Raw genomic sequence first — 16,678 nt, forward strand, 5'->3', positions numbered from 1 at the left:
AACCGAGATTGGGACAATGTCTTTAGTATCGAAATATTTCCAGACAAATGCACAGTGTCTATGTGGATCATGCATGAACTATTGCCATGTATAACAGATGTTTTAAGTTCTCCAAATCGTTCTGGAGTTCAGATGATTTATTCTACTAGATCAACCATGACTGGGATAAAGTCTGTAGTATCGAAATATGTCCAAACAGATTCATAGTCTCTATATGGATAATGTTTAATTATTTTCACGTATACCAGATGATCTAGGTTCTCCAAATCGTCCTGCAATTCATATTTTTTGTTTTACTAGATCAACAAAGACTGGGATAAAATCTGTAGTATCGAAATATCGATATGGAAATCCTAGAACATTTGGCATACACGAAAATAGGTTGGCAGAACGACCCAAATTTGAGTTTAGTTCACTCATAATCGCCAAAAGTGCAGGAACTCAACGATGAGTAAATTTGCCTCATGTTTTCCCAGGTTTTTCCAGGATTTTCCAGGGAAAAATTCCCGAATTTGAGAAAAGTAAAGATTGGATTCACTCAGTCTATTGGTACTACTTCGAGACTGAATAAAATTTTCGTCAATTTCCTCATTTTCCGGCACATTTTTTTAGGTTTTCCACAGGAAACCATGAGACAAATTTTACTCATCGCTGAGTTCCTGCACTTTTGGCGATTATGAGTGAACTAAACTCAAATTTGGGTCGTTCTCATTCGCCGTGTAGATAAATCCAAACAAATTGAAACCGATTGATGGAGGCCTTTCTTATACACTGATAAAATTTCAAAGATTGTTTTTATGTGTTCCACACATGAAGTTTTGCAATGTGACCAACAAATGATATCAAGAGCAAATTTTCATTATGTCGTAAGTAACATTCGCACCGATCCGAGAAAAATAAAGTTTTGTTTTGATGACCGAAAAGTTATTCCTATTTCCAATTAAACACATATAATCTCATAGTGATAACAATGTTTAACATATTTAGCCGGGTTTTAATCATACAAAGGCAAATCGCTAGTTTTCATGCTAAGAAATACTGGTTTTTGAGTCAAAAGTTATTATACGTCGTTTGGTGGCCCCTATTGTTACTTAAGTCAAAGTGTATTTACCAGGATATTCGAGAGAATTATCAATTACGTCTCCTTACGTGCAGCCCATTCATCATTTTAGGACCACCGAAATCATCTTAGCAACAAACAGTTCGATTGATTCACTTTAATAATGAGAAAGCGAAACGACGAAAGTACACTTTTCACGGGTTTCTCGGTGCTGTTACTTAAGGCAAACGGCATCTCCATAGAAATCGGGTGACTTAAGTAACATCGAAAACTATTTTGATCGGAAGGTGATTACGTCAAAAAGCAATTCGACTGGTAAATAAATTTAAAAATGGGATGTGATCCTATATTCGGACAGTATATAGTGTAATAGCAGGAGCATCGATTGACACTGATAGCTCGACTTTGTTTACCTTTGTTACATTCGACGTAATGAAAATTTGCTCTTGATATCTATGTGTACACATTATTATTATTATTTACCTTTATTAGGAAGGCTTTCAGCCTTGGGCTGGTTCGCCTCCAAATGTGTACACATAAAAGCCATGTGTAATCACACATTCTATTGATTTGACTTATAAATTTCATGTGTGCCTCTTGGTTGGATTCTGTTTATGTGTGGTCACATGAAAATCATGTGGAATTTCACATAGAAATTCGTCACTAAAAATTTGTGGAATTGTATTAGTGTGGTTGGGCCCAATTAAAAAGTAACTAGATTTCAAAATCTCATGTCAAATTGGATTTTACAATAAAACATCAATTCTACCTAGGGGTGAGCATATCTAGATCTCGAACTAGATAGAGATTAAATTAGGGCGTAAAAGCTTTTGTAAACAATGACTTCTCTCGATGATTTCTAGAAACTCAAGGCTCGCCTAAGCAAATCAATATCACCATCAGGTAGGGGAAGTCTTCCTCTACTCGATGGTTATGTTGGTTTGCGTGGGCGTGAATTGGGTTCTTTAAAGGGTATTGAGGTAAATACATATTCGTAATCTGCATTAAAAATGGAACCCAAACCCAAAATATTATCAATTTGGGTACACTGGAACTATTTTAAATAAGTTCGATTACATTTGCAAAAGTCACCTTATTAGCTCCCCTCGATGTCACTTTGTATGGGAGCGAGCTGTCATTTTATTAGTTTAGTGTCAAACAGCGAAGTTGTTATTTTACTTTAAATCTTAATTTAAAAATCGAGATGAAAGTATGTGGGTTCAAAAAAAATATCGCTGTGCTCAGAAAACGAAGCTCTATCGGATGATGTATAAAAAACAATACATTTTTCAAAATTAAAGAACCCAATTGAATTTCTAGACATCATCGAGAAAAGTCATTGTTTACAAAAGCTGTTACGCCCTAATTCCACCTCTATCTAGAATAATATTCTGTACAGCGTTTAAAGCCCAGACCAAAACACATATTGTGTGTTTTGGTCTGGGCTTTAAACGCTGTACAGACTGGAGAGTTATAAAATGTTATAACGGTTGTCAAATAATTGCAGTACAGAAACCACCATCAAGATAGCGCTATAACATGTTATAACCTCTATGTTATAACTCTGTAGTCTGATAGTACGTTCAGACTACAGAGGTATAACATGTTATAGCGCTATCTTGATGGTGGTTTCTGTACTGCAATTATTTGACAACCGTTATAACATTTTATAACTCTCTAGTCTGTACAGCGTTTGAACGTACTATTAAATGTAATAGCATGTAATAGGTCGTATGAATAAAAGCGTTTACTTTACTTTTCCCGTAAGAATAGCACGGGAAAGTAAAGTAAACTCTTTTTATTCATACGGCTCATTTGGTATTTGTTCAAAATATTTGAGTTCAAATTGAAATCCTTCCCAAGGAAGACGTGACCAGAGATTTTTATGCCTCAGAAAAAGCCCACCGACCTTGGCTGGGATTGAACCCATAACCCATTGGGGGGAGAAAGCACTCACGCTTACCACTACACCACCAGCGCCGTCGATCATCGCCTTGGTTCAGATTCCACTGCTTGTTGTGTTGTTCCTTCAAAACAAAACATTCGAACTGTCAAATTAAACGGATTCCCCAATAAAAATGTTATGGTTAATTTGCTTAACGACGTGTTTGGGGTCGTTAAGCAAATTGTGGAATAGTTAAATCATTTGGGTTTTCATTCATTTATGGAAATTTTTTATTAGAGTTGCCAAGCATGCCACAAGCAAACAAAAGTCAGTACGATGACTTGCATTCTCGGCACTGCTGGCATAGCTGCGGCACACGTGAGACACACTGAGAAAAAATTGGTACAAAATAAGTGTGTAGAGTAACCACCCCTTGTGTGAAACGTCATTTCAAATATAAGAGTCATTCATAAATAATGAGACAATTTGAAAGGAAATGGGACTAATCACAAATTACGTCCACATGGTAACTAAAAAAACACGAGTGCTAACCGGTTGATAGATTCATCGACGGAAAAAGAGGCATATCTACGTCAGGTGCTCAGGCAAACAATACAATTTACAAGGAAATGGAACAGGACCAAACAACCCTTTCAAGGTAGGAGCACAGACAAACAGACGTAACTCTTCATTGTGTATCTTCGTTCATGCATTTAACGGTTGATTTGAATATTATCAGTTCCGCGAACTACTCGCCACAGCGCTGGCATCGGATCACTTTGACGTTTCTATATATTCTATAGAACTTTTATGCAATATTGTTTACGAGTTAGCGAGCAAGCTTGTTTTCCGCGAGAAGCCAGAGAGATGTCGTTAGTGAGGTTATATGTTTTGAGATACTATGTTTTCAAGAAGAAGTTTTTCAAAGAGTTAAGTCTGTTTGTCTGTGGTAGGAGATAAAGAAAGGTGGAACCACATTATCGAAGAAGCTAATCGGAAAGTGGCAATTAATGCTGAAAACAGCTACCAGTTTGTAGTAATGAGCTCCTATTCGGAGTTCATATAAGAACTGAACATGAATACGTACTTGAGAAATTTTTAAGCAATTTTCTATTGACTTGCAGAATAAAATCGATTGACTTCGCAATACTAAGTAAACAATAAATAAAACAAAATTGAAGATTATTTTAGTTTTCGTGATAAAAAAATAAGTGAAGTAAAAATCGAAGAAGTGGTGAAAATGTTGCAGTGTAAGACACAGAGAGTCAATAAACATAAAGAAGAATTGCAGAGAGTTTTGATTGGAGAAGCTTATTCGACCGCGTTGCTTTCCGAGTCATTGACACATGAAGTCTATGAAGATGGTCGGCGATGCAGGATATCGAGATACCAAGGTGTTCTACAGTCAAGAGAAGATGGATGCTCATGGTGTTCTACACTCAAGAGAAGAAGGAATTCTTGTTAATATAAAAAAATATTCTCGAAAGAGACACACAACGATACAAGCAACCGCCACTTAAATTAAATATCTTTATTGGAATGATACCATTTCCATTGCATTGCCGGGTCTAAACACTAAACTGAATGTATTTGATTTTCCCACAATTCCGTTATTTTGTTCTTTGGATTATCTGCACGAAAGCCACGATATGTCTGACATATGTAAAAGTCTATAGAAGTTATATACTATTCTAAAACATCACCTTCTTGTTCTCTACAGTTGTGTATAGTTAGAAACAAACACGAGAAATTCTTTAGTATTTGGGAAAAATAAAGTACGTCTTTATCTTATTCACTAGTGTAGACAATGTTACAAATTTTAAAAATTACCTGGTGCCATAAAAAAAAGTTTTTATCGTTATATTTGATATACAGTAAAGCTTGTTGCACTCTTTTGATATGCATTAATTTTTGTTCGATGTATTGGTCAGAGTACTTCGTTTTTATAAAATATGAATTGCCTTGTCATTTGTTGGTGTAACCTTGCGAGTAGAAAAGCAACATTTAAAAATAGCTCTATGATGTAACACTCTTATAAGGGTAAGGTAAATTTTACGAACTTTCCTACTCTATTACGATCGAATGTATTCGTTCACGGTTGAGCGCCTAATTAATATGTATTTGATTACTACATCTTGATCATTTTATTTGTTCGAGGAGGGTGCATTTAGGCATAGATCACGAAGGCATGATGTTTTGGTGAAGGGGGAAAATTTGGTTCCTTTAAAGGCAAAATACTTGCACTGCCTGGTTTCTATCTCTTAGCACTTGAGTAAATCACATCGTATTCAGCGCTTATCTTCTAATTGTTATATTTAATTGTAATGATTAATGGTGCACGATATGGATTCGCAGCGTTTCTTTCAAGCGGGCTGTACTACGCGTGCTGCTCCATCCGAGCTTATATGTCGGCGAACCAATAGTTGAGCGGTTTCCGAAGTACCGTACATCCCAGGATGGAAACCAGCATCGGAACCAGGGTCGCCGATAGGACCGCCGGGATCGCTCCATTGCAGTGGCGAATGTCATGCTTGTCCTCTACGTAACCGAGCTCCTTATCACACAGGCACATCTTGTGGTTGGTATTGTTGTTGTGCAGCATGTTACTGGTCATAAAGGTTTTACTGGTCACCAGGGTTGTAGTTTTGGTGATGTTCTCCGTCGTGCAAAGCATACCGATGTCGCACTGCAAGGTGTCCGTGCAGAGATGCCGCAGTCCTGCAACGAAATCGGAATGATTAGCCAAATTAGGTCAAAGTTTATGTTCTCTGTGGGAGAGGATGCATAAATAGCCTACTGAATGCACGATTGTGATGGACAAAGTCCCTTTGAAAGTGGACCGCATATCGTAGTAAGCTGTTTTTAGAATCATTTCCTCGCTCGCTTTGATGACCCTAACTATGACCTTTTCCCTAGTTTTATGTGCTATATAGTGCACATTTCCGCTTTGTTATGGTGGGTAATTTCCGCCCAATCCACCAACTTCCCTTTGTGTTTTGTACCACCGTGTTGACCTGAGGAGGTAGGTTTTCGGTTGGCAATGATGTTACCGTAAGATATGTTCATCAAGTGGCATGGTGGTTCATTTCTATCTGGCGGAATAAAATTATTTGCCTTAACATACCTACTACATAGTTGCAACACCCAACAATTGTAGTATGATGGAGACGGACCGTCAGTGAGTGGTTAGCGGGGAAGAAGGTTAATTGTTTTACTTTCATTTGGAGAATCAAAAGTTCTGTGAAATAGGAGAAATTTCGGAACCGTTATATCACAGTCAAACAGACATAACTCTCACAATCACTTTCTTCGTAAATAAGCTTTTAGTTGGGAATGTGCTCGCATTAGGCATGGTGGCGCCACTGAAGCGTTAAGTAAGTCACCACATTTTGAAGTTATCAGTGATGCCAGTTCTTTTTCAGGACAATTTAGGTCAGCTTCAAGGGGGCCTTAGTTTTTTCTACCGAGCTCGGCTGTGCAAATCTCGGCAAAAAAAGTTTTACTGAGATCCCAGCAAACATTTCAATTGTTTGCTAAGATTCAGCTAATCATTATCCGAGAGTCAGCAATCAAATGTCACTTTTGCTGAGATCTCAGTGAAACTTATTTTTGCACAGCCGAGCTCGGTAGAAAAAACTAAGTGTGTAGGGCATCCCACTGGAGACACATACCTCATACTAATTGCTCCACTTTTACCAGTTTGATGTTCAATCCATGAATAAAATTGACTGATTCATATTATGTTTGATTGCTGTTTAAGCCTGGTACGCAGCTGAAAAGAAAACGGCCGTAAACCGGGATCGGTGGACGGAAAAGGAGGCCAGAAGATCAACGAGCTTTCGTCAATAATAAAAGTGCCTATGTTCGAGATTTGGCCAAAAAAACTGAGGACATCGAAAAGTAACGCCGAACGTGCCAAGGCAAGAAACGGCCTGAAAACGTTCAAGAAGCGAAACGGAGTCAGAAAAAGCTGTATCCATCAAACCGAGGGCTCGGAAGCTATATGATAGCCTGCTGTGTGGAACATTGGCGTGTGTTATCATGGACGATGAAACATACGTCAAATTTGACTACAAGGTGCTTCCGAGAGACACAGTCCGTGATGGACAGGAAGCTAAGGGCACGCAATAACCTTTAACTCCAACGCAGGCAACGGCTGTAATTAAATTAATTCCATTAACTACTGCTTTAATTACATTAATTACACAATGTAGAACATTAACTACTTTACTCCATTAATTACAGTTGAAATTTCGTAATTAAAGTACATTAATTACATTTTCAATACTTTTAATTACTTTAATTACGGATCGATAATTTTAATTACCGTCAGTGCTACTTAAAAACGCATTAATTACTTTAAGTACTTTTGATTGCATTTTAACTTCAAAGCACCGGTTCTTTGTATTGCGTGCCCCTCGGCAGGAAGTTGACAATTCCGATAAGTCAATTTTTACCGAAAAATTTGGTAAGAAGGCCATGGTTCGGCAAGCGATATGTGATATATGAGTGCGGCAAGTTGTCAAAGCCATTTGTGACGAAGGAGACGATGAACATTGAAATTTAAGTTCGGGAGTGTTTGAATCGGCGTCTGCGGCTCATGATCCATCAACATGATGGCCTAGTACTATTTTGGTCAGATTTGGTGTCAATACACTATTCTTCTTCTTCTTCTTTCCTTTATTTAACGTCGGTCTCTGTTCCGCAATCTAGTGCCAATCACCGACGGACAGGAAGACAGCTTCCATACCTGCGTAGGATATCGCACCCATTCAAACACACATAGGCCGGGACCAACAGCTTTATTTCCCTTCCGAAGAAAGACGTGACCAGAGATTTTTATGCCTCAGTAAAATCCCACCGACCTCGGCTGGGATTGAACCCAGACCCATTGGGGTGAGAAAGCAGTCACGCTTACCACTACACCACCGGCGCCGGTCAATGCACTACTCGAAAGACATGGTAGCTTGGTACGAAACAAACAATGCGCAATACGTGCCAAAAGCGTTGTCCGGAGGCCCGGTCAATCGAAACTTTTTGGGCCCTTTCCAAGGGATATATGCCGAAACACTTTAAGGCAGCGAATTCAAGCGAAGAATTTGAACAATACTGGACAAAAGTGGCCAAAATTATCGCTAAGGAATCTGTGCTGAAGCTCATGGGTAGCGTCAGATCAAAATTTCGCTCCTTGGCATCCTATTAAAGGAACTGCGGATTATTTTCATCCAATTGAAAGAGCATACCACAGACAAACAGACATAACACATTGAATATTTCTCACTGTAAAACATCGTCGCTAAAACATTACTGCCATCTGTTGAGTACACTGTGGTGGGTGGTACGCGGTAGTGTGTAAACGTCAAACGCAATGGAATTGACTATACACGCCACAGGTGGTGGTACTACCAACTACGGTACTTTTAAATTGACCGTTAAATGCTTGTTCAATGAACAATTTGTTAGAGTTATGTCTGTTTGTCTGTGAGTATACTATAGAGAACATATATATGAAAAAAATTGAGTTCATTAACAGAACGTTGTTTTATTCCAATAATAAACTGTGCTTATACTTCCTGGGACACCCTATATTTGAAAAGTGATGCCAGATTTATTTATCGCTCTTGGTATTAAATCGTATTCGCGTTGATGGTATCTGCTTTTCACACACAGTGTGATATGGAATTTTTCAGTATAGCGAAAGAGTAAAGGCCCAAGCGCAGGGGCAACGGAACAGCATTTGTGGCAACTGTCAAACTTTCCGTTTCCGTTCCGCTTCCGCCCACGTTGCGTTTGGACCTTAAGGAACATTAAGTTATTTTTCACGCACAAAATGACAGTTATTTATAAGATTTTCACGTCCGGTTGTTTTGGTGCGATATGTGAGAACGTGTTAGTGAAAATCCGAGGAAAATACATAACAAATTGCTGTAAAACTCATGTCAACAGATCTAATTTCTTACATTTTTTAGGTTACATGCATACATTTATTTGTACAACATCACATTTAAGATAAGACATTATCAACAATAGTACGCCACAATACTCGGTTTGCGGCTGCCGCTCTCCATCCTCGGTCATGCCCAATGCTCGCTAGATCACGCTCTACCTGGTCCGCCCATCGTGCTCTCTGCGCTCCACGCCTTCTTGTGCCAACCGGATCAGTAGCGAACACCAACTTTGCAGGGTTGTTGTCCGGCATTCTTGCAACATGCCCTGCCCACCGCATCCTTCCGGCTTTGGCCACCTTCTGGATGCTGGGTTCGCCGTAGAGTGCAGCGAGCTCGTGGTTCATTCTTCGCCGCCACTCACCGTTCTCCTGCACACCGCCGAAGATCGTCCTTAGCACACGTCGCTCGAAAACTCCGAGTGCTTGCAGGTCCTTCTCGAGCATAGTCCATGTCTCGTGTCCATAGAGGACCACCGGTCTTATAAGCGTTCTGTTGTACATGGTACATTTGGTGCGGGGGTGAATCTTTTTTGACCGTAGTTTCTTCTGGAGTCCGTAGTAGGCACGACTTCCACTGATGGTGTGCCTTCGTATTTCACGACTCACATTGTTGTCAGCCGTCAGTAAGGATCCAAGGTAAACGAATTCCTCCACTACCTCGAAAGTATCCCCGTCTATCGTGACATTACTTCCTAGAGGAATCCTGTCATGTTCGGTTCCGCCTACTAGCATGTACTTTGTTTTTGACGTACTCACCACCAGTCCGACCTTTGCTGCTTCGTGTTTCAGGCGGGTGTATAGTTCTGCCACCGTTCCAAATGTTCTTGCGATAATGTGCATGTCGTCCGCAAAGCACACAAATTGAACGGATTTCGTGAAAATCGTACCCCGCTTGTTGAGCCCGGCTCGTCGCATTACACCTTCTAGAGCAATATTGAAGAGCAGGCATGAGAGTCCGTCACCTTGTCGCAGTCCCCGGCGAGATTCGAATGAACTGGATAGTTCACCCGAAACCCTTACGCAGTTTTGCACACCGTCCATCGTTGCTTTGATCAGTCTGATCAGCTTCCCAGGAAAGCCGTTCTCGTCCATGATTTTCCATATCTCTGTGCGGTCGATACTGTCGTATGCCGCCTTAAAGTCGATTAACAAATGATGCGTTGGGACCTGGTATTCACGACATTTCTGGAGGATTTGCTGTACGGTGAAGATCTGGTCCGTTGTCGATCGGCCGTCAATGAAGCCGGCTTGACAACTTCCCACGAACTCGGTCATTTTAGGTGATAGACGACGGAAGATGATCTGGGATAGCACTTTGTAGGCGGCATTCAAAATTGTGATCGCTCTGAAGTTCTCACATTCCAAATGGTCGCCTTTCTTGTGAATGGGGCAGATTACCCCCTCCTTCCACTCCTCCGGTAGCTGTTCTGTTTCCCAGATCCTGACTATCATCCGGTGCAGGCAGGTGGCCAACTTTTCTGGGCCCATCTTGATGAGTTCGGCTGCAATACCATCCTTACCAGCTGCTTTGTTATTTTTGAGCTGCTGAATGAATCACCTCACGTCCGTCCGTCAAGAGGCTCCCGTCCTTATCCTTGCACATTTCGGCTGGCGGCACGAAGCCGTTGCGGGATGCGTTGAGCTTCTGGTAGAACTTCCGTGTTTCTTGGGAATGGCACAGTAGTTCCATTTCCTCGCACTCCGCTTCTTCCAGGCGGTGTTTTCTCTCCCGAAAGATGCGGGTCTGCTGTTTCCGCTTCTGTTTATACCGTTCCACGTTCTGTCGGGTTCCATGCTGCAGCATTACCGCCCGTGCTGCGTTCTTTTCCTCGAAAATCGCTCTGCACTCCTCGTCGAACCATTCATTCCGTCGACTTCTTTCCACGTACCCGATGGTGCTCTCGGCTGCGTCGGTGATGGCTGCTTTTACTGTACTCCAGCAGTCCTCTGGAGGGGGCACATCGAGCTCACCCTCCTCTGGCAACGCTGCCTCGAGATTCTGCGCGTATGCTAAGGCGACATCCGGTTGCTTCAGTCGCTCTAGGTTGTACCGTGGCGGGCGTCGGTACCGTACATTGTTGATGACGGAAAGTTTTGGGCGCAGTTTGACCATCACCAGGTAGTGGTCAGAGTCGATGTTAGCGCCACGATAGGTCCTGACGTCGATAATGCGGAGAAGTGCCGTCCATCAATCAGAACGTGGTCGATTTGCGATTCCGTCTGCTGTGGTGATCTCCAGGTGTAACGATAGGGGAGGTGGTGTTGGAAGAAGGTGCTACGTATGGCCATGTTCTTGGAGGCGGTAAAATCGATGAGTCGTAGGCCGTTCCTGGTGGGCGCTGAACTTTCCAATCGTCGGTCTGAATTCCTCCTCCTGGCCTACCTGAGCGTTTAGGTCTCCTACGATGATCTTGACGTCGTGGCTTGGGCAGCGATCGTACTCGCGGTCGAGCTGCGCGTAAAATGCGTCCTTGTCATCATCAGTGCTTCCGGAGTGAGGGCTGTGCACGTTGATTATGCTAAAGTTGAAGAATCGGCCCTTGATCCTCAACCTGCACTTCTTTCGTCGATCGGCCACCAACCGATCACGCGCTTCTGCATTTCGCCCATCACGATGAAAGCTGTGCCTAGCTCGCGTGTGTTGCCGCAACTCTGGTAGATGGTATGATTACCTCTGAACGTTCGCACCATGGATCCTGTCCAACACACCTCCTGCAGCGCTACGATGCCGAATCCGCGGTCCTTCAGTAGATTGGCGAGTATTCGGGTGCTCCTGATGAAATTGAGAGATCGACAGTTCCACGTGCCGAGTTTCCAATCGCAAGTCCTATTTCGTCGCTGGGGTTGTTGCCGTTGGTCTCGGTTCGTATTCCTCTGTTGCTGATTTTCCGTTGCAATGCTTTTTTACGGCTGGCTCGCAGGGCCTGACACCAACCCCCCTAACTTTCCGGAGGACCAGGGTGCACAGTTGTGCTTAGAGTCCTTCACTGGCACTCGGACGTAGATCAGCCGCCCCTAACAGACGCTGTTGTGAGCCGCTCTTCCTGGAGAACAGACGCTCAGGCTTGCCGAAGCAAACCCCCCCTTCCCTGTCAGCCTATGACCAAAGTTTCCACCGGGGTTGGTTACCCGATCTTCCCTAAGGTTGCTCACAGTTCCGGCCGGTAAAACGGGGAGGTAGGGATAGGGATTCATTCTACCTATCAGCACTATAAAACTAAGGTTGATTTCATACAAGCAGCAGTTACTCTGATAACGAAAGTTGTGAAGACAAGTTTTAGTAAAATTATTATCATGGACCAAAGTAGTAAATTAAGGCTCAAAGGATTGAAATGTTGTGTAAATACAAATAGTCCGAGATGCAACCGAAATAAGTTACGGGCCATATCGTCAACGATGGTAGAAAAAATACATTCTATAGGATATAACCACAAAATTGATGAAACGATGAGCATTTGTGAGTCATGCCATAAGCGTGATATCTCATAATAGAAGTCCAGTTATGAAAAAACGCATAACTGTTGGAAATGAAGTAAATATCCAACCGTCCACTAGTGGACAGCAGCATAGTGATGATCCAGGTCAATCATCGAGTGGCCATCAATCCGTAGATGAGCTAGGTAAGAACAGTCATCCTGATGATTCTATCAACTTTTAACTGCAACGTCCTAATTTTTAATTTTCTTCTTTCCTTCGGATACGGTACCATCGGTTCCATCATTGAAGCAGATGATCTGCAAAGCCCATGTAATATTGAGAAGTTTAATGGCTTTGTGGAAACGTTGAATTTATCTCCAATTCCATCGAGGAACATGAGGGGCATGGAAAATTCGACTAGATACAAAAAGGAAATGAACATGGTATTTTAATAGAAAATTCAGACGTTGGAGAAGACTAAGCACAAGACCTATGAGACTGAAGACAAATTGAGAATGATGTTGTTTGAGAATAGGCTACCCTTTTTATATGGTTTGAAAAAAAACTTTAGGTATATTTGAGATAGGTAGCCTAGATGTTTTAAATACCTTAAATAAATTTCCTGTATGTTAAATATTACCTGAAAGGCATGTTTGAGAACAGGCTACTCTTTTTATATGGTTTGAAAAACCTTAGGTATATTTGAGATAGGTAATGTAAAATTTTACATGAAGGCATGTAAAGATTGATATAGTCTTCTTGTCATGATGTAGTAGCAAAAAGCAGATACAATATTACATCAATGGATGTAATTTTGTTCGCAAAATCGATGTACATCGTACAACGTTATATTACACAACCGATGGATTGACCTGGTTGCAGCAGTTTGGATGTAATATTCAACAACTTTTTTTTCTGTGTATGTGATACCACTTGAATATTAAAGAAAATTTCTGTTGAGCACTCTATCGCATCCAATGAAATTTACGTGATTTCCACATAGACAATTTCTATGTGCGTTTCACGTAAAACTTACATGGTTTCCACTCCTAAAAAAAAAGAGTGTGACACTCAGCATGGTGCACAACAATACTTGACTAGCCTATTGGTCCCGAGCAAACGATTAATGTACCCCATTCTAGTCGAAATTCTAGTACCACACAATGTTTGTTTTGATTCGCTATGAAAGTTTGACAGATACAATGAGGGGTTAGTGGATTTTCCTATGTTTCGAGGGGTGAATCGATTTGCTTGGGACCGAAGAGAGTACCAGAGCTGAGCCAAAAAGCCTAGATGTTTTAAATACCTTAAATAAATTTCCTGTATGTTAAATATTACCTGAAAGGCATGTTTGAGAACAGGCTACTCTTTTTATATGGTTTGAAAAACCTTAGGTATATTTGAGATAGGTAATGTAAAATTTTACATGAAGGCATGTAAAGATTGATATAGTCTTCTTGTCATCCAAGAGAATTATAGAATGAATTTCAAGAGTTTCCTGGAGAGAATTGATAATTCATCACTTTTTTAATTTGGAAATAAAGTTTAGTCACGAGTTCAAGTCTCATCCCCAGACAAGTCACGAATGACCCAAGAGCGTTAAAGTGACTATAAAAAAAAAGAAGTTTAGTCCCAAAATGCAAAGGGGTTTGCAGCTTCATTGATTTTTATCGAAATAAAGCAATACCGCTTTATTTGTTTACGCAAAGCAATTATTAAGGTAATTCAGTTAATCAATAAAGTGACAAACCAGTCATGTGATACCACTTGAATATTAAAGAAAATTTCTGTTGAGCACTCTAACGCATCCAATGAAATTTACGTGATTTCCACATAGACAATTTCTATGTGCGTTTTACGTAAAACTTACATGGTTTCCACTCCTAAAAAAAAGAGTGTGACACTCAGCATGGTGCACAACAATACTTGACTAGCCTATTGGTCCCAAGCAAACGATTAACGTACCCCATTCTAGTCGAAATTCTAGTACCACACAATGTTTGTTTTGATTCACTATGAAAGTTTGACAGATACAATGAGGGGTTAGTGGATTTTCCTATGTTTCGAGGGGTGAATCGATTTGCTTGGGACCGAAGAGAGTACCAGAGCTGAGCCAAAAAGTTGAGCACGTTTCTTCGGGACCTTCTAGTCTTAGAGTTACCTCTATGGTGTTACTATAAAGCTGGTGTAGGGAAATAATAGTGAGACCGTAGTAATCCATGCAGAACGTATTTATCACAGCTCCGTACAATCTACATAAGAGACTGAACGAAAATAACTATTTTTGGCTGGAAAAGAGATATTAATATCGAACATGATACTTTCACAAAACAGGCCATCATTTCCATTCATAACCTATAGCGCGAGCTTTCCACGTCCAGCCAAGACCAACAATGTAGGTACAAGTCCATAAATCTAACCGTTCCCCTACATCCTGACGGACAGGCCCTGAACCGCCCTACTTTGATCGGAGCTTTTCCTTGCATGATTCTATGCTTCACAGCAATTTGCCTCCACCACGTGCCATATCTGATACATACACTTTTTGGCAGACGATGCAACTTACATGACTAATAGCTGGAAATGTATGCCAACACTTTCCGTGCGCCACGTATGGCTATGAATATCGTGTTGCGTTGTAAGTACCTTAAAGTTCGGATTTTTTTTTTGCTCCATATATTTATATTTCTAACTACTTTTGCGAACTTTCCTGCCTTTCGGCTGGCACCTGCTGAATGTGTATAGCAGAAAGGTAACTTTTCTCCGGAAGCCTTATACTTGGTGTAACACAAAGAATGCAAATTGAATGCACCTACTAGGCAAAGTCGGTTCGAGCAATTGTTCAAACTTAGCGGCAATTTGGTGAATTTCCTGTCTGTCGAGTATGCCTTCATATACAAAGACTGATGATGGTTTTCGATGAACACATTCCGAAATGGCTCAATTTCGGCGTTGATACTCACCTTTGTACTTGGCCTTGCAGTAGCCATTTTCGGGCGCCTCAAAGTCTCCGCAGAGGCATCGCATTTTTCCGTCCGCGGCCTGGACACAGCTCGTGGCCACTATCGTGGCGCATTCCCCGTGGTTGACACATTCTTTGGCTATCACTGGAAAGAGAGCGGAAAGCAATGAAGAAAATTAACGTATGTACACCGGTAGAACTGGGTGAAGGCTACAACTTCCGTTTCCCCGTGGTTGGTTGCAGCCCAGGGGGGAGAAGGTGGACTAAAAGAAAATAAAAAAAATCAACGTTATTAAATCGCAACTAGAGATAAGAACGACCAATGCTCGAGCACATGTGGGTCTTGCAGTTGTGTGGTAACTAACAACCTGCTAATTACTGAAAACTTTGAACCTAATGCTAGAGTGCAGTTGGGAAAAGTTGTTGCCTGATTTGAAGGAGTAAACCACGTGTTTGGTTTGATCAGCGCGATCAGATAAAACCGGTTGATTCCTGCTCAAACGAAACAAGTAACTTTCGAACTGCATGTAGTGGGATGATTAGAGGCAATTCATTTTAGAAAAAAAAAAATGTTCCCTAATTGAGTTTAAACACAGTGTGCTCCAAAATGGCAGCATGCAATCATGAGTAACCTCTGTTCTTCCTCAAGAAACGGTAATCCATTAATCAACCAAATTCAAATTTCTCCGAGACATCCTCCGCATAACCTAGGGGGGGAAGACCTTGGCCCGTGTTCCGTTTGCCATTAATCAGATGTGTTTACTAACTTGTCGCAGCCGTATTGTCCCCTTGTGGCATTAATATTCCGTTCACGCTTTGATTTCCTTTTTGTTCGAATGTCAAGCGTTTTACTCCGGACTTCTTCATGAATGTCTGACGGGTGAACCATTTTCTTGGTCACGGTTATTCTTAATCTGTTGAACTTCCTTCGGCACTCGGCTTAATAGCTATGGTTGTAACTCATTCACTGCTATACGCATAATCAATTTTAACGATGTGACAACTTATGGGGTGTTAGTTAACGAGTGTTTTTGGTAGCTATTTATAGTGGGTCGCTGTGGATAGGTAGGCACCAGCGAATAGAAAACGGTAAAAGAAGCTGAAGAACAAAATTTCCGGAAAATCTAAAGCAACTAGATCATACCATGAAACCCACGAAACATATATTAATTTATTATGGTTTTCAAGCTCATTGTAAGCCATATAAACGTCTTCAAAACCATTATAAAACCTAAAATGTTGCTTGGGAAACTTCGTGACCGTGCAGTAAGTGGACGTTAGATTCCCATTCTAACCGGTGAAATTTTTCGTAAAAGGAAAAACATCTAACCAGCTTATACCTACCAAACTGAAAGGGATGGTGCTCAACAAACAAACACTTATAGCGAGTTTGTTTTTGATTCAGTT

General features: G+C 41.1%; 1 protein-coding gene across 1 annotated transcript in view; it reads right to left on the reverse strand.

Annotated features, from left to right (window-relative positions):
* Window positions 1-4,469: 4,469 nt before the first annotated feature.
* The window catches only part of sosie, an 83,345-nt gene continuing 71,136 nt past the window's right edge, over window positions 4,470-16,678 (reverse strand). The window contains exons 3-4 of the mRNA XM_065233495.1: window positions 15,273-15,416; window positions 4,470-5,663 (exon numbers count right to left, since the gene is read on the reverse strand). Of these exons, the coding sequence (XP_065089567.1) occupies window positions 5,347-5,663; window positions 15,273-15,416 (461 nt within the window). The 3' untranslated portion in view covers window positions 4,470-5,346. The remainder of the gene's footprint in view (window positions 5,664-15,272; window positions 15,417-16,678) is intronic.

Source organism: Ochlerotatus camptorhynchus, unplaced genomic scaffold (assembly GCF_037179485.1).
Source record: "Ochlerotatus camptorhynchus isolate MF236.1 unplaced genomic scaffold, CSIRO-AGI_Acam_v1.1 ptg000402l, whole genome shotgun sequence".
NCBI classification, from domain to species: domain Eukaryota; kingdom Metazoa; phylum Arthropoda; class Insecta; order Diptera; family Culicidae; genus Ochlerotatus; species Ochlerotatus camptorhynchus.